General features: G+C 35.6%; 1 protein-coding gene across 1 annotated transcript; it reads right to left on the reverse strand.

The window, feature by feature from the left end:
- Positions 1 to 331: 331 nt before the first annotated feature.
- Positions 332 to 25,504, reverse strand: LOC306860365 (CD81 antigen-like). Its single transcript, XM_079402027.1, has 8 exons — positions 25,295 to 25,504; positions 12,081 to 12,180; positions 7,396 to 7,493; positions 7,156 to 7,230; positions 6,988 to 7,071; positions 6,425 to 6,475; positions 6,153 to 6,236; positions 332 to 3,719 (listed from the first exon to the last, which is right to left on the reverse strand). Exons 1-8 carry the CDS (start codon positions 25,361 to 25,363, stop codon positions 3,654 to 3,656), a joined length of 627 nt encoding a protein of 208 aa, XP_079258153.1. The 5' UTR covers positions 25,364 to 25,504; the 3' UTR covers positions 332 to 3,653.

A 25,504-nucleotide genomic window follows, 5' to 3' on the forward strand; every position in this document is an offset into this window, starting at 1 on the left:
TATTCACACACACACACACACACACACACACACACACACACACACACACACACACGCTTTCTCTCTCTCTTGATATAAGACTCAAGTCCATGTCATGTGATACAACATGGTTTCGATTGTGCTACTAACATTTCACTTCCAGAGCCTTCCATTGCAATCAGTTAAAAAGACAAGCAGTATTGATGTCATGTGATGAGGGGGCCAACTGAGGTCCTGTGGTAAATCCTAGTCAGTCTGCTTAGAAAAGCCGGGGCACCCATCATCAAAATTTTAATTTAACAGACAACCAATCGGTAACATGAACACGAGAAATCAGCAAAAACACAGGAATCAGAAACTTCAAACAAGTTTATTTGTTCTCGTGCTGCAGTGTTCCTGAGAAACTTGAATGCTGTTTTGAACTTGTTCTCCAGAAAATAAATTAAACACAAATTATGAACACTAACATCAAAAGACTGCAGTTATGTTTACAGTACACAAAAATCTCAACATTGTTTACACAAAGTGTAGGAATAACACACTAAAAATAGTTTACAACAGAGCCTCTACCCGAAAGCCACACTACATGCTCCATCTAGTTATTTTACAGTCTGAACAGGGTTGCTTTTGGGTATGAGGACAGATCTACATCAACATTGAATGTGAACGGAACACTTGTTTCATGTGTTACTCTCTGTTAGCATCGACTACGACGTATTCTAATCGCTACTCTAATGCCACTTCAACTTGAGGAACTTCAGCAGTGATGCACCAGCAGAAATATATCTGACCAACCAATGGCTGCCCCATTATAAACAACAAAAAAGAGATTTCATCCCTTTTCCAATCCTTTCATAAAAAAAAAAAAAAAAAAAAAAAAAAAAATCAACCAAATACAATGTTGTCTTTTCGGATAAATAAAAAAGGCACCTTCAAATGCATAATATGAAACAAAAAGTTTCTGTACACTGGCCAAAACTGCTTCCATACATATTAACTGCACAATACAGAAGACCATGATCACTACAACTACAATGACAACTTATGAAACTCTCACAGATATGTACACAGAATGTAAGTCTGAAGATACACTCACATATACTAATTTTACAGGCGAAATCCAGTCCTTTCAATAGGAATCTGCATGTTTGGGTGAAGGCGAATAAGTTCCCCACATAGATTTAGCTTAATTTTCCACTCTGAAACAACAGAAAGCTTTGGTTTGAAAGTGACTTCTGTGTGAGCTGCACTAGATGAATTACTACACTATTGACAATAGACCATTTTTGCCTTTTGCCAATTTTGCCAAAATATCGCTAGTGTGACTGTGTGTTGAGATTGTAAGTACATCTGGACTAAGCCAGTTTCAATTCAGTTCAGTATGTGGAAAATTTGATTCTTTATAAACTGTATATACTTCAGTGTTCATTTCAGAATTCTGCAGATTTGATCATTTGAAGTTGAAGAATAGGTGACAATTTTTTTGTCCAATACCTGAAATTTAGGTGGGGTTCAATAGTGCGAGACCTCATTGAAAATGTGAGAAACAAAACCCAATTTAAACCTCAAAACATGACACATGGCACAGATGTGCTTTGCGTGACCTGAGTTCCTTTCCTGATCCTGTTTCCCTCTCGCATTACTTCCTGTCTCAACTTCACCATCCTATACAATAAAATCACAAAAAACTACTAATCTAAAAAAAGAAACTCACTAATTAAATAAGTGGATGTGTGTACAAAGGAATTCACATGGACAGTCTCCTAATTATTTCAAAATCAACCAATGCAATTATAATTTATTCATGCAATTTATATAAATGCATGTTGAAATAATAAAAATAACAACTCTTCAGTAACACTTTATTTTAAGGTGTCCTTGTTATACATTACATGTACTTACTATTATAATAACAACAACAAATTATGCATAATTACATGCTAGTAACCCTAAGCCAAACCTTAATCCTAACTTTAATAAGTACATGGAGTTAATTACTATTACTTCGTACTTAAATGTATAATTACATTGTAACAAGGATACCTTAAAAGTGTAACCAACTCTTCTTCAAATAGCTCCACTTAAGGACACTGCTTGAACCATCCTCAATTGTTAAATAAATCAAGCAAATGATTCAGATGTTGTTCATGTCTGATCCGTTTCGTATTCACAGCGCAGATGGTTGGATGCAACCAATTATAGACGGTAGAAGGCACAAGACAGTGTCGGTGGATCTTCAGAGTCTTTACTTAGCTACATGTGTAAAATAACCAGGAAACTCTACACCATAAGATCCAGCTTGAGAATGAGAAGATTTGTCTCCATCGAGCCAGAGAATACCGGGCTGTACCGTAATCAGTGGGGGCTTCAGATGAGCCCGGCTATTACATAACAGAAACCCGATCATCGGTGTTAGCGTGAGTTCAAATGCAAGAAAAGCAGAGCTGGGAATATGTGTTAGTATGCCTTTCCTGAAGTGGAAAGGACATAGAGAAATTCAGAGGGGAAGCAAGACTTAAAGGTACAGTTGAGTTAAAAATCACCCTCGAGTTGTCGCAAACCTGTATGACTTCCTTTCAACTGTTCAACAAAGAACGAAGATATTTTGAAGAATGTTGGTAACCTTATAATTCATGGTAGGCATTGACTTCCATAGTATCAATATATCATTATTGTTCAAAGGAACTCATACATATGGAAGCCCGTTTCCCACTGAATAAAAATAAAAAAGGTAATTGCGACTTTTTATCTCTCAATTCGGATTTGTATCTCGCAATTCTGACTTTTGTCCTCAGAATTGTGAGATATAAACTCGCAATTGCGAGTTATAAAGTCCAGCGCTGAGAAGAAAAAAAAGACATGTTCTCAGAATTACGAGTTTGTATCAGGCTATTCTGAGATAAAAAGTCGCAATTATATATATATTATTCAGTGACAGAAACAGGCTTCCATACAGGTTTGGAACAACATCAGGTTGAGTAAATGATTATAGAACTTTAACTTCTATTAATGAAATATTTACTGGAAGATATGGATACAAGGACTCTTCTGAAGATTACCAACATGTGAGTTTTTTATGCATGTGCGTGTCGTTCTGATCCTTTGGTAAGCATATGTTTGCGTTTGGAATATATCGGTGACATAGAAGACTACTTTGTTTGTGTACAAACGTAAAGTGAAAGGCATCTGTGGGTCTTCTTCTCACCCTTCCCAGCAGCCGTGGGTTTGCCCCAGAACCCCTGGCATCACCTTACACAATATTTTTATCTGACATGCAAAACCACACAGCAACAGCCTGGAATAACATCAATAAATAAATCTGCAAACTCTCGCAGAAAGAGCTGATCAGTGTGCACTAGAACTGAAGTCAAAATCTAAATTATATTAAAACGAATTTCACAACTTGTGTTTGTCGCATTTGGAAGATCCAGCTCTGCACCCAACCAGCAGGCATAAAATAAAGACAATCCAGCAATTTGATAGTTTAAACAACTTGGCTGGACTAACCATTGGTTGGTTGAGGTGTACAGGATTATGAAAGTGGAGTTTGTTTTTGGCTCCTGAGTGGCAGAAGAACACCTTGAGTTTGGTTGGAATGTTATTGTTGTATATGCAAGTCCAGCAAAGGTTAAGTGTCAAAGGTGAAAGGTCATGTCCAGGTGAGGAAGATTGTGTTAGATCACCTCCCTGCTGTTTCGGATTGCACAGCATAAGACCATACTGAAGATCATGCCAATAATCTGTAAAAAGAGTAGATGTTACGCAATAAATTATAATTGACCCTGTTTGCGTCCTTTTTAATCAACAATTATTTATTCCATGATAAATAATTGTGGATTAAATTCCACAGTTATTATTATTACAACCCGAATTCCAGCAATGTTGGGATGTTTTTTTTATTTCTAAAAGCCTTTCAAATCACATGAGCCAATATTTTATTCACAATAGAACATAATTACATAACAAATGTTTAAACTGATAAATTTTACACTTTTATCCACTAAATAAGCTCATTTCAAATTTGATGCCTGCTACAGGTATCAAAAAAGTTGGCACGGTGGCAACAAAGGGCTGAAAAAGCAAGACATTTTTAAAAGATTCAGCAACTAATTAAGTTCATTGACATCAGGTCTGTAACATGATTAGCTATAAAAGGGATGTCTTAGAGAGGCAGAGTCTCTCAGAAGTAAAGATGGGAGGCTCTCCAATCTGTGAAAGAGATTGTGGAATACTTTAAAAACAACGTTCCTCAATGTCAAATTGCAAAGGCTTTGCAAATCTCATCATCTACAGTACATAACATCATCAAAAGATTCAGAGAAACTGGATAAATCTCTGTGCGTAAGGGACAAGGCCGAAGACCTTTGTTGGATGCCCGTGATCTTCGAGCCCTTGGACGACACTCATCGGCATGATTCGGTCATTGACATTACTAAATGGGCCCAGGAATACTTCCAGAAACCACTGTCGGTAAACACAATCCGTCGTGCCATCTGCAGATTTCAACTATAGCTCTATCATGCAAAAAGGAAGCCATATGTGAACATGGTCCTGAAGCACTGTCGTGTCCTGTTGGCCAAGGCTCATTTAAAATGGAGTGTTTCAAAGTGGAAAAGTGTTCTATGGTCAGACGAGTCCAAATTTGACATTCTTGTTGGAAATCATGGACTCCATGTCCTCCGGGCTAAAGAGGAGGGAGACCTTCCAGTGTGTTATCAGCATTCAGTTCAAAAGCCAGCATCTCTGATGGTATGGGGGTGCATGAGTGCATACGGTATGGGTAGCTTGCATGTTTTGGAAGGCACTATGAATGCTGAAAGGTATATAATGGTTTTAGAGCAACATATGCTCCCCTCCAGAAGACGTGTATTTCAGCAGGACAATGCAAAACCACATACTGCAGCTATTACAACAGCATGGCTTCGTAGTAGAAGAGTCTGGGTGCTGAATTGGCCTGCCTGCAGTCCAGATCTTTCACCTATAGAGAACATTTGGCGCATCATTAAACGAAAAATCCGTCAAAGATGCCCACGAACTCTTCAGCGGCTGGAAACCTATATCAGGCAAGAATGGGACCAAATTCCAACAGCAAAACTCCAGAAACTCATAACCTCGATGCCCAGACGTCTTCAAACTGTTTTGAAAAGAAGAGGAGATGCTACACCATGGTAAACATGACCCCGTCCCAAGTATTTTGAGACCTTTAGCATGCATCAAATTTGAAATGAGCTCATTTTGAAAATAAAATTAAAATTGTAACATTTCTCAGTTTAAACATTTTTTACGTTCTCTATGCTCTATTGTGAATAAAATATTGGCTCATGTGATTTGATAGAGTTTTAGTTTTCATTTTATTCAAATTTAAAAAATGCCTAAACATTTCCGGAATTCGGGTTGTACTTATTGTTCAAATATACACCACCATTTGGGGTCAGTAAGATTCTTTTTAAAAAGAAATTAATTATTTTTTCCAGCAAGGATGCATTAACAAAAATGATAGTAAAGACATTTATAATATAACAAACTATTTCTATTTTTAAATAAATGCTGTTCTTTTAAACTTTGTATTCATCAGAGAATCCAGAAAAAAAATATTTCGTGATTTTTTTTAAACAAAAATATGCGGCAGCACAACTGTTTTCATCATTGTATCATAATAATAATAATAAATGTTTCTTGAGTAGCAAATTATCAATGATTTCTGAAGGATCATATGACACTGAAGACTGAAGTAATGATGCTGAAAATACACCTTTAACTTACAGGAATATATATTATTTGATCACAATAATATATTAAAAGATAAAGATAATATTTTAAATTGTAATGATATTTCACAATATTACTGTTTTTACTGTATTTTTTATTAAATAAATGCAGCCTTGATAAGCATCAGAGAGTTCTTCCAAAAGCACTCCAAAAATCTTTATCTTTATGACATTTAAATGGCAGTGTATATTAATGTATTCTGACTATCTTAAATATATAGATATATGATAAAAACAAAAAAACAAAAACAAAACAAGGAAAATGGTCAGGATGTTGGCTTCACAAAGCCTTGCTTTAAAGTTAAAAGTATTTAAAAGTATTCAAAAGATGAAGTTTGAAAATTAAACAGGATCAGGATAAAAACTGACTAAATTGACTACAGTTAATGACATAACGACATTTACCATGACTCCTGCGATTCCAATCCCGACATAACCCACGATGAAGAGCTTACTGTTGAAAAACTTTTCAATGGCCTCATGACATGTCTGCATAGACTCAAACAGATTGATTATTGACTGATTGATAATATGCATCTTCCTAAACAACTCAGTTTCAATGCACGTTGAACAGATGTCACACTAACTGAAGTGTTATACAGTTTTACAAGTGCCAAACATAAGGTACTAGTGTCCTAGTCAATAATGGTCCTCATCTGTGCTTCAGTCATTCTCACCTGGTTTGAAATGGCATCTGGACACACACTGGTTGAGCCACAGCAGTTCAGCTGCAGATGAGAAGCGTTACAAATGTGAATCTTTCATAACAAGGTTAGACAAATACAGTATATCATTTATATTTATATCAGTGTTGTTACTGATAACTGAAACTGTGTAATTTTTGGTAATTAATATACTGCCAAGCTGAAACGTAAATGAGAAATATTGCCTCGGAAAATAATTGAATTAAGTTTAAAAGTTTAAAACTAAAACTGAAATGAAAAAAAAAAAAAAGCAAAATAGAAATGTTTAAAAATGACAAAATCATATAACAAAATTCTTAAAACTTAAATTAGCATCCAAAATGTTAATAAATACTGTATCAAATTTTAAATAAAACTAAAATGATACTCTAGAAGACACTAAATAAGCATATGACGTTTCTAAATAAGCATTGTATATATAAAATATTAGTAATCTCTATAGGACAATTGATTGTTAATATTTTCCACTTTATATTTACTGTTCCTATTTAAATCAACAGTGCGACGCAAAAAATGAGGTAATAGTGTAAACTCACAGTGACATGGTAGGACTGGACGGTTGCATTATTGCCATTGTTTCCTGCTGATTCGTCATAGAATTGTTTTATTTCCTTAATGATCTAAAATAACAAATGAATAAAAAGCTGATTTTCTTTCAAATGAACTCTGAATCAACATGACTGGGATCTTTTGCAGTTTAGTACCTCGTCTTTGTTGAGGAAACCAAACACTCCTGCAGCAACTTCTGCTCCAAAGATGACCAGAAGACAGGCGAAAAACTGCCATGAAAGAGAGACAGTACCTGGGTTACAGCTACTTTAGATTTCAAACAGAGTATTTAAAGAAATATTCCAGGAGTTTCTTCTTTTTTTAAATTTTCAAATCAGAATGTTCAACATCGTCAAGTTTACTGTCCATCAAAATGAGAAGAATATCACACTCACCAATCCCAGAAGGCACTGAGACTCCCTCACGGCACCACAGCAGCCGAAGAAGCCCACCAGCATCACCAGACCCCCGGCCGCGATGAGGATATAGACCCCTGCGCAGAACACCAGAACACACAGAGACAATTAATGCTTTAACTGCTGGGAAAATATGAAGAATTTTGCTAAAATTAAATATTGCAAAGCATGCAGTATGGCTTATTGCTACTGGCAGCCAAAACATAACTTATTTCAAAACACTTCAAATATTTAATACATTTAAAAAGGGGTGAGGGATGTGTCAATTTTTAAATTCCAGTTGCGCGGAAATCTGTTGACTGTTTTTTTTTTTTTTTTTTTATGAAAACATTTGAAAGCCTGTTGTCACAGAAACGTAAAGTTCTGCTATTTTCCACCAAAAATATTTAAAAGTTAATTCATTTTATTAAGATGTATTGTTATTTTACAACTGTAGTATAATTTAACTTTATAGTTGTTAAAAAAAACTATATTAATACATTTATAACATTAATAGTTAAGTTAAAGCTAAAATTATGTTATAATATTAATATATTTATTTCTTAGAGACAACAACAACAACAATAATAATAATTATTAAAATAGTTTGGCTTAAAACACAAGAGGGAATGTAAGGAGATACTAAAAAGTCAATGCATTTTTTTCCCCCCATTCTGTTTAATTTGGCCACAAGGGGGAGAAGCTCTTGATTCTGCTCTCAAATTGTACTGGATTTAAGCAGTTCATTTTAAAATGTACAAAATGTTCTTTCTTAGAGGCTCTGAGGTCACAAAATCCAGTGGAAAACACTGATACTGTATATTATATACAGTAAAACATAAGCTAAAAATGTAACATAACAGTAAAAACAAATAACTAATAATAATAATCACTTATAATTTGTTTTGGCTTTTAAATGCATCACAATTTAAATATTAGCAATAATCCTGAAGATTCTGCAGATTTTAAAATCATGTACTTCGCGGTCAGTCCTGCTCCAGCCAAGCAGCTGCCATTGATGTGAATTGAAATATTTAAGAATAATTTTCTTATGGCATTAGTCCCTTTTTGGCACTACATTGCTGTGGTTTCAGCAGGACGTAATGTAACCGAGGCACCGGCAGAGGGACGCACAAGCGTTAGTGAGTCTCTTTGGGAGATGACGGCATGTGTTTGAGCACAGCGTGACCGCGCACAACCCTTCAAGATGATCTCACTGGCTTTCACTCCAGCCTCTTCCATTAACTTATTCTCCTCATTAGAGCAAAATAGAAAGAGCGTGGGGTGCATCAATTCCCATCTGCCTCCGCAACAAAGCAAAGCTACAAGTCTAATGCCTGACAGGTTCAGTCAACATCAGGGCATGGAGAGTCTGCTTATCTAGGATCAGCTTCCTCAGACTCCAGCCTCAAAATGTAATCTAGAGACATGAGCTCTTTAGTTCAGCATGGGGAGTTCATCCTGAGCCGGTATAATTATGCCACAGGAGACCTGGGACAGGTGGGAAGGCTGGAAATGAGATCATAGCTCTCCTGAGAGAGACTGTAGGGGATATTGCGACCCTTTATCTTGCTATATCATTAAATAGGATAAAAAGGCAGATGATGAGTAATTATTAAGCTGCTTGCAATGTCACCCTGTAGTATATCATATTCATCATTCAAGCCAGGGTATTAAAAGCGACGAAAAAGTGTGATTTTTTTTTACCTCTTATGCTCATACATTTATTTGATAAAAAATACAGTAAAAACTGTAATATTGTAAAATATTATTACAATTTAAAATATGTTCTATTCAAATATATTTTAAAATGTAATTTATTACTGTGATTTACTGTGAATTTTCAATATGCTGATATGCTGATCAAATCAAATCCCTTTTATTGTCACATCACCACAGCACATGTGCCTTCGTGAGTGAAATTCTTGAGAATCAAGAAACATTTCTGATTATTATCAGTGTTGAAAACAGGTGTGCTGCTTCGGTACTACTTCAAACAGAGCAAATAAGTGTAATGATATTAATACAAACAGTATTCTTCAGTATGAATAAAACAGTATTAATAAAAAGTCACACCTTCATAAATACGTCATATGATTTGAGGTGTCATTCATATCTTTAAAGTGCTCCTATTATGGATTTTTGAAAATTACCCTTCATGCAGTGTGTAACACAGCTCTAAGTGAATGAAAACATCCTGCAAAGTTTTAAATCTAAAAGTGCACCATGCATAAAGTTATTGTCTCTCAAAAGAAAGAATCATTGAAATGAGTCGTTTTTAAAATTAATCCCAAACCGTTTCATATTGACGTCAACATGAAACATTAGCATATTGCCCGCCGACTTGTTGCGCACGCAGACCTGGGAAAACTTGATTTTCGCGTTGGTCTGAATGAAAATGCAAATTCATTCTTTGCCACTAGGTGCCGCTCTTGGAGCATTGAAAGCTCACAAACACGGCTTTAAAGGAAATCGACTAATCACCGCAGATTAGCATCATGCAAAGGAGGGGTTTGGAAAAATTAATCGTTGAGCGAATCGTTTGGGAGTCGTTGAGCAAACGAGATAAAAAGAAATGCATATTATAAGAAAATGAAAGTGTTTTTTGAACATGCTATCTTTGTTTCCAGGTGGAACGTTAAAGATCATTACATACATGTCTTCCGGAAATACTGTAGAATTCAACCAATCCGATGATGACTTCGAAACTCCTGAAGTGTTTCTAATTTTGTGTACGATATGCATCAGACGTTCAGCCAGTGGTCCGTGGGCGAGACTAGGTAACCCCTGCTACTATAACTAAATTAAATTAAAACCGTGGTCCATGTGGATTCATAAAATGCAATGTTCAGTCTCTTGCACAGACCAATTATTAACTTCATAGGACTGCAATATATCGTTGAATCAGCTTTGCTTGACAGTATTCTCAAGCTTGCGGTCATCCCTGTTGCTTGTGCACCTTTTCCTACCCAAGTTCTTCCTTCCAGTCCCCCTGAAGAAAATGTTTTGAGAATTTAACATGTAAATTAAGCGTTCTGGTGCACTCCGACAACAAAATAAAGGGAAAAGACAATATCGAAAAGTGACTAGTTTGCAGGTATGTTAAATATTCTAATATTTTGAGATACTGGATTTTTGACTTTCATGAGCTGTAAGCTCCAATCATCAAAATTAAAACAAAAACACTTTTGAAATGTTTTACTTTACATGTAATGAATCTAGAATATATGAAAGTTTCACTTTTTGAAATAAGTTTCAGAAAAAAAAGAACTTTTTCACGATATTTTAAATTTTTGAGATGCACCTGTGTATATAGATAGATAGATAGTGGAACTATGTAACTATAAGGGTGAATAAATAATGATAGAAACTGACTAGTTTCAGTAAGTCTATAAATATAAATGTATATGGGTTGTGTTTGCATGTAACTATGGAAAACATGACTGCGTGTGCTGCAAATTTGACTGTGGTTTTCAGGCTGAAAGGAGGAAGATGACAAGTCTTCATCTGGGCTGATGAGAAACGACTATGTGACTTTATCACTGGGATCTTGTTGAGGCTTTAAGTCATGCTCACTCACACTGGCTTCTCTTCGCTGCCTTAAGTGCTAAAACCCACAGATGAGGGTGAAGTCAGTGCCTAAACCAAGCTTGAAGAGGCTGTCTGAGGATAAGAATATTCCTGACATCATGAAGTTCTGTTCTCCTCTGCATCCAGATATAGCATGACCTTCTGTATCTCTCTCTCCTCCCAGGTTGAACTGTTGCAACAGCAAACCTGAAGTCTTGTGGTTTCCTCCATGTATGCACAACTTGAAATGTCACTTCCTGTTTTCAGATACACCAACCTCTGAAATGTACAAGAACTCAGTGTATCTCATGAGGGCTGGGCAGAAGGCCGTGGAAACTTTGCCACCCTGAGTGGCCTCAGATGTTTCCATCCAGTACCAATAAACACTATAGGTTCTTCTGACGCTGCTTTATTTCTGTTTTAAGAGCTACAGTGGGGTCCAAAACTCTGAAAGCACTAAATTAAATGTGTGTATTCTTTTTTTTATTATTTAATTCATATTTTGCAGAACTGTAGAATCTATTAAAAAATATCCTATTTATTGTATATAATTTTTTTTATATACAATTAAAAACAAATATTTAAATATATTAAACATATAATATAATATATGGCTTTATATTAATTATAAATATTATTAAAATAATATAATTTCATTCATTTTTGAAAATGTTTTTGTAATATTTTTAACAACTTTTTTATTAAAAGAATATTATCAGCACAACAATTTGAGAGAAAAGTTAATAATAATAAATAAGTTACATAATAAAATATATAGTAGTTTTAAAATAATCAAAACAAAATCAGTATTTTTGGAGAACTGGAGGCTGCCCTCTGTAACACTGACAAAATTAGACATAGTGTCTGTAAGGCTGATGATACAAGGGGCAACTTTTTGAGCAATGTTGCCGGGCAACTTTAGTTAATGTTGTCGTCAGTGGGCAACCAGGTGAGATACAGGGCCCACAACCGATCTAAAGTATCCAGATTGAAAATTTATTACCCTTTCTCAGTGGAAAAGTGCCCAAGCAACACTGTTGCCCGGCAAAATTCCTCAGAAAGTTGCCCCGGGCAACAAAGGCCTTATTGTGAAATATTATCAATGAATTACTTACCGATAAAGAAGGTATCAGGTCCGCCTTCTCCTAGAAGAGACACAGTATTTGGATCAAGTCTGAGCCAGAGGCCCACAGCCAGAACCAGCGAACCTATCAACTGCAAAAACAACAGCGAAAGATCTTTAGACGATGACATTTCAGATCCAAAGAACACAAAAGACATTTTTGAAGAATGATCATCAGATAAAATCACTAAACCACGATATGAGCTCAATGATGTCTCGAGTTCAATTCTTCAAGATGAATTCATTTGACAAAAATGAATAAGAGAACACTGTCAGAGATGTATCTAAGGCCTGAAAAACTCTGTACTCTTTGTCTTCATTTTTTCTATGGAGAGGTGGCACAGATATTTTCCGCTCTGGCAGGATCCTTTCGCTCTTAAATCTGAGAAATGGCAGCTGAAGGCCAAACCATGAAAGGAAAAGCAGGCCGTAGAATTCAGCCACCATCACCATTAAATAACACTCAACGCTCATTCAAAAGCCCATTCGTTTGAGTATAGTTTGATTCGATTTAAAGCTCCCTTCCCAGTTTTACACTCTTGGACTCCTGCCACCACTGGGTGCCATTTCTAGGGTACTAGTAATGATATACTACTACTAATACAATTATTATTAAAACATTATTTTTAAAGGAATACCAGAAATTTGTTTTTTTTTCTAGAATGTTTTTAGCAGAAAAAGTGTGAATACACAACACGGGGGGGGGGTTGATTTTTATATAAAATCAATTAATTAGAGATGCTTTTGAATATTAATATTTAATGAAACTCTGAATCGCAAAAATGAATGGAAAACAGAATTTGGTAAAAAAAATTAAAATAAATTTGAGAAAAAAAATAAAACATTTCATAGGGCCTTAAAATTAAATTTTTATTAAACGTTTAATAAATTGCTGTCTAATATATTAAGATTCAGGATTTCAATTAATTACATTTTAATACAATCCTCGAGTGTATAAAATTATTGAAATTGAATCCAGAAAAAAAAATGGAATCCAAAAAAATTAAAAAGGAGTTCAAAAGAGAAAGAAACTTCTGACATTGTCTCTGGTTCAGAAGTGGCTTGGTAGCCCTTTTCCTGAAGACGTCTGAGCGTGGTGACTCTTGATGCACTGACTCCAGCTTCAGTTCACTCCTTGTGAAGCTCTCCCAAGTGTTTGAATCAGCTTTGCTTGACAGTATTCTCAAGCTTGCGGTCATCCCTGTTGCTTGTGCACCTTTTCCTACCCAAATTCTTCCTTCCAGTCAACTTTGCATTTAATATGCTTTGATACAGCACTCTGTGAACAGCCACCCCTTTCAGTAATGACCCTCTGTGACTTACCCTCTTTATGGAGAGTGTCACTAGGGCCTTTCGCACTGCTTGAGTTCCAGAACTAAAAGAACAGTACTAAAGTACTGGGACGATTTTGCGCAAACTATTTCCCAGTACCATTTAAAGGCTTGCATTCGCACTGACAGTGGGTACTAAGAAGTGACGTAAGCCGGTCAACAGTGATGTCATTTGTACGCGGCGTTCAACAACGTAAACAAAGAAGAACAACGTTAACAACAGGAGGATGGAGGATGCTGTGATCGGAGCTGTGTTTTTGTTGTGTCTCGCGGGTTTCACAATAATGGACATGGAATTTCGACGTATACGTCAAGCGACTGAAAGAGCGCGAAGGAAGACTAAGAATCTCCAACGACAATTTGCAGTGTTACATTTCATTGAGGCTGATAGAAAAAGGAGTTAAAAAGAGAAAGAAACGGAATTTGGGAAAAAGTAAAACAGATTTTATATATCCCTAAACGTCTCCAATTTGGAGAGGGTAAAACATGTTAAAATGGGCTTTTGTGTAAAATCAACACATCTGGGATTTCTCAGGTCTGAAGGGCAAAGATAATCTAAGGGGATGAAAAATCATATTACATGTGTTTAAAAAGAAATCCATGAGGATGATGCAAGACGATCGGCACTTTCCTCAGCCTCTCCTGTCTGCTACAGCTGTCATATATAACAAAACCCCCCGCGGGACAGCAAACCCCTCAAACACTGGCAGTGTAACATCATCCCTCCCTCCCTCTCCAGAGATCTCCTCTAGCATCAGGGGTTATCTCTGGGACAAAAGACCAACTGTCTGTCTGTTACACTGCACTATAGCCTACAGGACAATGAGGAGTGTCTCTGCGCGTGCGATTGAAATAAATAAATAATACATATATATACATACCCTCTTCAAATTGGAGAAATACATATACAGCCTATATTATGGCTGGAGATTTAACGCGTTAATTAGATTAATTAATTTAATAAAAAATAAGGCGTTAAAATTATTAACGCATTTAACTCCCCAGACCTGGCATTTCATAGGCTACAGTTGATTGATGACAAATTTGATGCAGGGTAACAAAGCCAAGAGAACGTAGTTAGAATGTCCCTAAAATTCAAGATATGGGGCAAAATGCCCCTGTTTGAGTTTTTGTCTCATATTTACATCACAATATTACACGATAGTGTAAGTGTAAATGTGTAACACTAGTGCAAATGTGATTCTGATCTTATCCAACAGTTCAGTAAGAAGTTAATATTGTGTTATTTCATTGCTTAATCCTCGTTTTGAATGAATTGGGTGAATCTTTTGGCCTGTTGAACCATTGGCTGTAGGCTCGTTGGATTTGAAGCGGCGCTGCACAGATCGATCGGTGTGTGACATCAAAGGACCGCGAGAGCGATTCAAAAGTATAAGGAGCCGTCTGCTCTCTATAGCTCTTGCGGTACTTTGATGTCACACACCGATCGGTCTGATGGTGGTGAGTCAAGTCAAACAAGCCTAATGATTCAATGAACCATTCATAAAGAACCTTTTACTTCACTTCCTGAATGAATCAGCCGTTTGAACGAATCAAATGAATGAATAAACGGCTCGATGACTTAATCATTAAGATATTTACCACCACCTACTGGCAGTTTTAGTTTATTATACAGTATATGTAATACATTTTATCAAACAAAATATTTATTGCTGAAGCTACTCTTTGTAATTTCTGTTTGATGCTTGACACAACAATGACTTTAAATAATCTTTTAGGAATCATTTCTCAGACAAATTCGATTAATTCGATCATGTGACACTGAAGACTGGGGTAATGATGCTGAAAATTCAGCTTTGCATCACAGAAATACATGACATTTTACAATATATTCACACAGAAAACAGCTATTTTTAAATTGTAATAATATTCCACAATATTACTGTTTTTACTATATTTTTGATCAAGTAAATGCAGGACAAAAAATATCAATTTATTAAAAAAAATATAAATGAATCCCAAGTGAAAAATAAATATACTAAAAATATATTTACATATTAATATACTTAATAATCTGCAATTTTTGGTATACTAAACTGGTATACTTAAAGTCTGCTAAATTGGAACAATTTTGCACTTTATTTGTGTGAAAATAGTGCTGAAGTCCAACTAAAGATATACTGAAGTATATTTGATTGTGCTAAAGTGGAACTAATGCAAGTATGTTAATAGAATTGAACTATACTTAGTATAATATCATTTTTTTACTAGGGAAGTAATTATGAATAATTATAAATAATTCTCAAATATTTAGTTTTAAATTTGAATACCATAACAATGCATGAAAAATAGTAAGAACAACAAATAAAAGGATAAGAAAGACCATTAAAAACTGGAAAAACATTTTAAATGAGAAAATTCCAGAATGCTAAATGAGGCCTGTTTCTACTCTTATAAATTGCCTATTGGGTCGCTTTTGGCTTTCTGTTGTAATTTTACATAACCTACAGTATATGGAAAACATATTGGCTTTTTCAAGTTTATTGGGAGTTTTATGGTGCCCTATTTCTGAGCACATTTTTATGTAATTTCCATAATTTCAGCAACAAATAAGAGTTTTCATTTGTAGCAAAAATTTAATTTAAATAAAAAAAGCCGCCATGATTAAACCAGCAGACTTTGCTTTGATGTTTCATGTTCCAAGTGCCCATCTGAACACAATATAAACTGGAGATCATGAGATCATATGTCTACATTCCCTAATGAAGAACTTACAGCAAACACCAAAACAACAATTCTAATGCTGGAAAAGCCGAAGGAGGTACGTTTCCATGCGAGTCGTTATGGAACAAGAAAAACAGAAAGAAAGGAAAAAAGAAAGAAAGAATTGGTCAACCCAAACCCAGGAAAAGCTGATTAGATCTCATGGTGGAAAACAGAATCCAGTCCGCTCAGGAAAGTTTCCACTTTAACAGCGCTCATGTAGTGCACTAAACCACACACTATACTGGTCAGAGTGTTAGCCGAGAACCAAATAAAGGCTCTTTACTGGCACTGACGGTTCATAGAAGAACCTTTAACATCCATGGAACCTCTCCATTCCACAAAAGATTCATTATAGTGAAAAAAAGTTCTTTAGAGTCTTAAAATTTTCTTCACACTAAGGTTAAAAAAATGCAGGTATAGAAATATCTACCCTAGAGAAAAAAAAAAGAAATAAATCTAGGCTTGTATTCTAAAATGTACATTTATTTATGTTGTGCCTATATACTACAAATACATTTACATATTTATGAGCTTAATAAAAATACCCTGCAATTGTACTTTTAGTGTACTAAACTGGTAACAACTAAATTAGTTCTAAATGCACTTTAATTGTGCGGACGAAGTAGTGCTGACGTCCAACTACAGATATACTGAACTTAGTATATTTGATTGTGCTAAAGTGGAACTATTGCAAGTATACTTCATGCACACTTTAAATATCTTGCTGTTGAAGACCGATATTATTCAAAGATCATACAATCCTCATCAACAGTTAAAACACATTAAAACTAGGCTTAATATTCAGAAATGTGCATTGTGCACAAGTAGTATTCCAAATACATTTTAATTAGAATTTTAAGTGATATGTCAATAAATATGTTAATACATTTGAAGTATACTTAGCATGAAATAAATGTATTTTAAATAAATTATGGCATAGTTTTTTTGTTTTTTTTTACTAGGATATGATGATAATCTATCATTTTCTAATTCTGTAAATTATCTGTGAATATATACAGTACCCTTCTTGTTATGACATACGCTATAATGATTACAGTATTGAGAGCGTGTGGGAGGAAAGGGAGAGTTTTCTATTGTCTGATGATTAGGGGTGTGGCGGAACACACACACACACACACACACACACACTTCACTCTCCCCGACTACCTGCTATTCCCTCTTTGTGTATTTGTAGTCTTACATTAATTTCTGATTCAGCAAAACCTCCTAATAAAAATAATAGGAAATTAAGCTACAACTAAAGGTCAGCTCTAATTTGTGTAAAAAATGATTATCAGTTTTGTACAATACATTTTTGACTTAAAAAAAAAAATGTTGAGAATTGTTGATTTTTGACACACTTAACAAGGCTCCTTATATTTTAAATAAAGCATTTATGGTAAACTAAAATATTAAAAATTGTATGTATTTTATATTAACTTAAATGTAATAACAAAACCTAAATGTAATAACAAATAACATACTATAGGTTAAATTAAAATCAAATATATTACATGTGCTTTAGTGTGTTAGTCAACACAAGAAAACATGACCATTATTAAAACTTGATGAATTAAGATATATTTGAACACTTAAAATGTGACATTATTACAAAGTGCACTTTAGGGGCCAGTTTTACTAACAGCTTGCGCCAACGCAAACCGTCTTTTGACGTTAAAATAGTAGCCTACTGTCATGTTTTACTAAAGACACGCAGTGAAAAATTAGCGCTAAAAAGGCGTGGAAACAGTTGTTTTTGCACCTGACTTTATGATCCATTCAAGATCCAGGCGGTGTGGTTGGATCTAGATCCAACTCCTCCCACCTTACATAGACCTAAACCTACCTGTCTCCACCCCCTTATCCCTAAACCCACCCATCTCCACCCCCTAGATGTGGATCCAACCCCGCCCCCTGGATTTTTGCTGCAGTAAGGGGCTACTGGACTTTATTGAATATGCATTTGTAGGAGTTTCTCTTTCAGACGCAAAATTTATGGGAGGAGAGAATTCAAATGAATCGCGCAATATGTTTTACTAAAGTTTGCGCTCGTCAAATTACTGGTATTTGCGCCAGCATTTAATGCCCAAAAAGCATGTCTTAAACTATTTTGCGCTTGAAACGGCTGCAATTTGTTGCTAAGAGGAGGCACCACAGAGAACAGAGAGCGTGTGCAGAAGTAATTTTTTCCACAACATGAAAATATCGTTTGCCAAGCCATGTTAATTTGCATTTGCTTTCGGAAATAAAAGATGACTTGGAACCCTCAACTAGGAGTCACGCAATACCAGCTCTATCAAAACGTTTTGCAACTTCTAGCATTTTTGGCCTCCTTTTCAGTCTACTATGGCTTCTTTACCTATTTCTTTATTCTTTAGTTGTGACTGCTCTAATTTGTGATGCGCTTGGTATTAGGGGTGTGCGATGTTGAAAAAAAAAAATTATATCTCAATATTTTTGGGGATTTTTTCCGATAACGATAATTAGACGATATTTTGCTGAGTGTGTTATTTTTCTGATATCTGTGTACCGTGGACAGCTGCAGTTTTTGATATTCTTCATATTCTGTGTGGTCAGTTCACATCAGTGATAGAAATTAATCTTTTCATATAAATTTAAATTCATTTTTACCTTTCATGGGTAATTTTACCTTTAATAAAGGCATTTTTTTTTCTAAAAGTGTGCATCTTTTGAATCAAATTATTACATTTAATCAGTCAGTTAGAATAATAAGACATTTAGGCTGTTACCAAACAAATGAAACCAGCATCAACAAAATGAATCTTTGCAGAAGTTGCATCTGAAGTGGCATTTAGATGTATTTACACACTGTTTAATGCAGCTCAGAGGGACATGGAGTGCTTTAACCTGCAGTGACAAATGCATAATATTTTTATATTTTAAACATTAAATACTGATATTTGAATTATTTTTCAATTTTGAATGTGAAATTAAAATCTCCAGTAGGTGGCAGCAAGTCACTGTCAACAAGTGAGTCATTGCGACTGAACCAAATCATTTAAACGGTTGATTCATTCAGGAACGAAACAACATCATCCTGTTGCTCAGAGACGCAAAACAGTGCTGTAGCTGTTTGGAATTATTTTTCGTTGGCGAAATGGAGCAAAAACAGGCAATATGTTGTCTAAAACATAAGTCTCTTAATATATTGTTTATTGAACTGTTGTATAAAATCAATATCACATTTGTAATCATGATTATTATTGAAGAAAAAAAAGGCACTCTTCCTGTGATTTTAACCATATGAAATATATATATATACATACATACACGCATTTTCTGCCCCTATATCTTGAATTTTGTGATAATTCTTAATGCATTTTAATATCATGTAGTGAAAGAACACTCAATGCGCACGCGCCCTAGTCTAGACTACATCACATAATGCAAGCGTGCACTCGTAGGTGTTCTGTTTGGTTTTTGCAAAATACTCGATAATGTCAAATTGCATATCGTTAAAACAACAATTATGATATTATCGCAGACGATATATATCGCACACCCCAACTTGGTATATAGCATTGGTCGATATGTAAATGAGATGTTGTGTCTGTGTTCTTTAATTTGCACGTTGTTAGTAAATCACCTGCAGAAATTTCCACGCACATTGGCGCTCTTTTGGAATTTGCCCTGTTTAGTAAAACTGGCCCTAGGTGTTCAAAATTTGAAGAAATTTTTTATATTATACATTTTTAAAAAATGCTATATTTTTCTAAATTGAAAATCTTGGCCAAAAAAACAAACTAACTATAAAGGCCATTTCAAAACTAGCAAAAAACATAATTAAGGGATGTTAAAAAGTTACCAAGGCAGTTGTAATGAGGCCTTCAAATAACAAAAAACAAAATAATAAATCAAATCTAGTACATCAGGTGCCTGCACTTGAAGAAAGACCCATCTGCACGCCCATGACGGCAACACACACACACACACACACAAATATCCCTACAGACATGAAGTCATTCAAACGCCTAATGGTGCTTACCACAAAGCCACTCTTGTCCTGTTAGCATCAATTACAGGAGCATTATCATAACTCATGCGCCTTTCTCTGCTAATGTGCCGCACTTCTTTGGATCAAGTCTGTATGTCAATAGACCAGATGGTGATTAAGATATATAAACCACACCTGAGTCCAGTCCAGTTTCATTTATAAAGCACATACTAAAGCTTCAGAAGTGGCCCATAGTGCAGTACAACTGTAGCAGCACTTGTCATTTTTTTATGTTAAAATACTTTTTTCCACCCCAACTTTGATATACAGTACGTGTTTAAATACAGTAAAAAAGTGGCTTTGTTTAGACACACCAATTCTGGCAGCATTTTAACATTATTTTGCAAATTAGTTATAATGGAGCTAACTGGTTACCCAAAATAGCATGGAAGCAGTAGCCCCAAAAACAATTAATTCTGTTTCCTTTTTACCTGAGGTTCAGTTTTTATAGTTTGCTTGCCACTTCATTTGTCTTTCAAGACAGTTTGCAACTCTGACCTCACTCTTTTATGCCTTCCTGTCCTCTGTGCCCCTGACAGTATCACATTATTAATAATTAATGAGGCTCTATGATTTAACACACATCATGGGAGTATGATTCACTCTCAGCAGAATAGATTGTCCAAGATTAGACATATATCTGTTTGGATTTAAGGGTAAAACATAATGAATGAATGAATCTTCTTCCATTTAAAAATATGGAAGGTTCAAAACAAGTTAGCTATACCATTTATAATTTAACAACACTGTACAACCCGAATTCCGGAAATGTTGGCACGGGGGCAACAAAGGGCTGAAAAAGCAAGCAATTTGGAAAAGATTCAGCTGGTAGAACATCTAGCAATTATTTACATTAATTGACATCAGGTCTGTAACATGATTAGCTATAAAAGGGATGTCTTAGAGAGACAGAGTCTCTCAGAAGTAAAGATGGGCAGAGGCTCTCCAATCTGTGAAAGTAAAAAGATTGTGGAATACTTTAAGAACAAAGTTCCTCAATGCCAAATTGCAAAGGCTTTGCAAGTCTCATCATCTACAATGCATAACATCATCAAATGATTCAGAGAAACTGGATAAATCTCTGTGCGTAAGGGACAAGGCCGAAGACCTTTGTTGGATGCCCGTGGTCTTCGGACCCTCAGACGACACTGCATCACTCATCGGCATGATTCTGTCATTGACATTACTAAATGGGCCCAGGAATACTTCCAGAAACCACTGTCGTTAAACACAATCCGTCGTGCCATCTGCAGATGCCAACTAAAGCTCTATCATGCAAAAAGGAAGTCATATGTGAACATGGTCCAGAAGCGCCATCATGTCCTGTGGACCATGGCCAATTTAACTGTTTCAAAGTGGAAAAGTGTTCTATGGTCAGACGAGTCCAAATTTGTCATTCTTGTTGGAAATCACAGACGCCGTGTCCTCCGGGCTAAAGAGGAGGGAGACCTTCCAGCGTGTCATCAGCATTCAGTTCAAAAGCCAGCATCTCTGATGGTATGGGGGTGTATGAGTGCATACGGTATGGGTAGCTTGCATGTTTTGGAAGGCACTATGAATGCTGAAAGGTATATAATGGTTTTAGAGCAACATATGCTCCCCTCCAGACGATGTGTGTTTCAGCAGGACAATGCAAAACCACATACTGCAGCTATTACAACAGCATGGCTTCGTAGTCGAAGAGTCCGGGTGCTGAATTGGCCTGCCTGCAGTCCAGATCAGAGAACATTTGGCGCATCATTAAACAAAAAATATGTCAAAGACGACCATGAACTCTTCAGCAGCTGGAAACCTATATCAGGAATGGGACCAAATTCCAACACCAAATCTCCAGAAACTCGTAACCTCGATGCCCAGACGTCTTCAAACTGTTTTGAAAAGAAAAGGAGATGCTACACCATGTAAACATGCCTCCATCCCAACTATTATTTTGAGACCTGTAGCAGGCATCACATTTGAAATGAGCTCATTTTGTGCATAAATTGTACAATTTCTCAGTTTAAACATTTGTTGTGTTATCTATGTGCTATTGTGAACAAAATATTGGCTCATGTGATTTGAAATTCTTTTAGTTTTCGTTTTATTCAAATAATAATAAAAAAAACCGTCCCAAGTTGAATTCGGGTTGTATTTAAGCATTCATGAATGAGGGATTTTCTGTTGAAACTGACAGTGTCTCCCAGATGTTGTCCATAATAAAACATTCCTTTATTAATGATGATGATAATAATCACAAACAGCCACTGCATGCTAAACGCCTTCAGTCAGACAGCATGAATGATAATATCTGTGAGATTAATGTGGCTCTAAACAGGTCAGAGATCATTATCCTGTACAATTTCCTCTCTCTGTCCTATTCAGTCTAGTCCTAACTGTGCCCATTTTCCATGTGTGAGCTGCCAGGTTATGAGGGAGAGGTTTACACTGGAAAAAAAACAAAAACAACTGTTCCTGTGACTGTTCTGAAACTATTTAGGTTTTTGTGTCAAACTGAACAAAGCAGAGCCCCCCATGCAGAGATTTCTCTGGTTAAACACTCACAATTTATTTTATTTTTATATCAAATTCATCCTTTAATTGATTGGTATGAACATGCCAGCTACATTTTGAGGAGAAGCAGAGATTGCTAATCCAAATTTGATAAACAAAGATCTTCTTAAAACAAAATTTAAAGGGGATTCAAGTCAGCCATGAACATTTTCAGCTCTTCTGTTTGATAAAATACAGGTGTTGATCAAATAACTGTTGTATCACTACTAAGATGTTTTCGCCCAAGACGTTTTGTGTCATTTTACTTACGGCACACTGGCATTCACACTGGTTAACTAGGTCAGGATCATACCAACTGTCTCTCTTTAGCTCTCTCTCACAATCTCTAACCCTTTTCTATCCTATTTCCCTGTAGGCCTCTTAATCAGGCTTGACTCTCATACTTCTATTCTTCAATTCTATTTAACCACATTACCCTGTATTACATTAAAAGACAAAGGCCTTGTCTGTCCACTGGTCTTTCTATTCAGAGTCACACTGCTGGATATTTTGAAAGGATACTTAATGTAACATGAATGGAGATGAAGCTCATCTGGATGGCATAAAGCATGTGACTTGCAGTGCCACCAAAGCCTTACAAGAGCAACAGAGATTGGAAGTTATGGCCATTTGTTTCACAAAGTCTCCTTCAAAACATCTCCAACACTGATGCACATTGCAGGTGTGGAAGTGGAAAAAGTTACACTGAGTAACACAGGAGCTTCCTTTGACTGAGGTATGCACGTTTGGGATAAGTGTTTGGATAAGCTCAGATAATGAATGTTTGGAATGAAATACTTGGGGAAAAAAAAAGTGTAGGATTTTTAATCAGAAATTGCTAAATTAAACAAATAATTAGGCAAGTAATACATTGAATTAAACGTGTAAACACTGAATTAGACTGAATTCCAATTCTCCAATAATCTAAAGTTTTATTCACTTTGAAAAATAATATTTTTTACAGCGTGTATAATGCTTACTGTTTTTATGTGAAAAGTATACGGTATGCATTGTGCGAACTGCACTATTAATGCATGCTTATATTTTGCATGATTAGTAAAGTGAGTGAATGCAATTTTCAATGCAACTTTTTGTCTAAATGTCTTAATTTTTGGTAAGCCTAAAATTAAACATGCTCCACTTGCTGTACACTTCAGATTTAGGTGAATGTAGAACATAATCTATGCATTAAAGTATATATTTTGACATACATTTTTATATGTCCTCATTTAGACAGCTAAGCATACATGTGTGTGTGACAAACTCAAAGATCCAGCTAAAGGAAAATGTCACTTGTTTGGAACTTTGACAAATCCTGATGCTGAAATGGCTGGAAATGTGGGGGGAAAAGGCATGGTAATGTAATATAAAATACTAATAAATCTTTACGAGAGTTTTGTTATTGTGGAAACAAATTTTTTTTCCTAAAGTTCAGACGCAGTTTCTGTGCAATGCTTAAATGCAGAAACCACATTCACATTCATTATTGTTAAGAGCTCCAAAAAATTACTCCAAACTTAATGACAAGTCACGATGATACATCCAAAGACAGACCTCTCAAAACCTTTTTGACCAAGGAATTTTCATGACTTGGTTATTTGTGATTACTGGATAAGGTTTTATATTTATTATCATTGATTTATATATTTAATAGAGAGCTGAGTTTATCCAAATTTATGGTTATAATATAAATACTCTGACGACTTTTTAAGATTTGATTACGTTCAATGATTACGTCCATTTTAAAATTCCTCGGTATGTTGAGGTTTAGCATGACTGCAGGAACCATAGCCCAAAAATACCACCAAAAAGTTCAAATGCTCCCATAACTGATTCCTCTTTTTTATGAACATCCTATTTTTTTCTAATATTTTATTTTAAGAGTAATTATTATAATCACTCAGATTAATAATCTTGATGCATGATTAAGTTTAGAATTTAATTCACTCTAGAAAAATATCAGGATAGACTGCTCGCTGCTCCATAAGTTTATGGTAAATCAGAAAAAAGTGTCAGCTTAATGAAAAATAACCAGCCCTTCCTTAAATTGTGGTTCCTGGACCAGTTAGTGCCCATATAAGGAGTTTAATTCACAAATGAATCTATGTTTTAACAAATCTTTTAATGGACAAATCATTCTTATGAATTTAACCCAGTTCACTAAAGTCTCTCCTGGTTCTCCCTGTTTTCACAAAATATCATTTCAAGTTAAACCTATAAAAGAGCATTTTATTGGTTGTTCTTAATGAACAAATCCACCATTTTCTGAACGAGTCGGATTCAAAAGATTCAGTCAGTGGGGTGAATCAAAAAACACACAGTGCTACAGAGCGCCAGTGTCCGGCTGCTGCCCTCCAAACAAACACACGCTGAAGGAAAAAGGGGCGGGTCTTCCCCCAGTGGAAAATCTGATTTGAGTCGTACATCAGTGAGATCTCACCCTGCCTCCCAAGCTTTAAATTCCTGCATAAAGTGCGTAAACACACCAACACACACAACGAATAAATGACTAGCAAAGTGCACGCAAAACTGACTCCACATTGCACAATACACTAAAATACCACACACAATAGCATGCAAATACAACACTAATGCATTACTTACCCAGAATATAAAGTTGAACACGAAGAGGAGATATTTCACACATTTCATCCAGCCTTCAACTTTCACCATGGTGAAAGTATAATTTGACGGGCTCTTCTTTCAAAACAAGTCCGGCTTATGGTGTAAAATGCTGAGATGCTGTAGCACTGCACGAGCTCTGTCAACATCTGCACTAGTAGCAGCGGCTGATCGCTTCAGTCCCGCCCCACT

This window comes from Barbus barbus, assembly GCF_936440315.1.
Source record: "Barbus barbus genome assembly, chromosome: 41".
Classification (NCBI taxonomy): Eukaryota; Metazoa; Chordata; class Actinopteri; order Cypriniformes; family Cyprinidae; genus Barbus; species Barbus barbus.

Excerpts from the sequence above, each read along its gene's own strand:
- LOC306860365 (XM_079402027.1), bottom strand. The coding sequence starts at position 25,363 with ATGGTGAAAGTTGAAGGCTGGATGAAATGTGTGAAATATCTCCTCTTC. Across the intron at positions 6,476-6,987 it reads TCCAGTCCTACCATGTCACT|CTGAACTGCTGTGGCTCAAC; the intron begins GTGAGTTTACAC and ends TCTCATCTGCAG. Across the intron at positions 3,720-6,152 it reads TTGGAATCGCAGGAGTCATG|ATTATTGGCATGATCTTCAG; the intron begins GTAAATGTCGTT and ends CTCTTTTTACAG.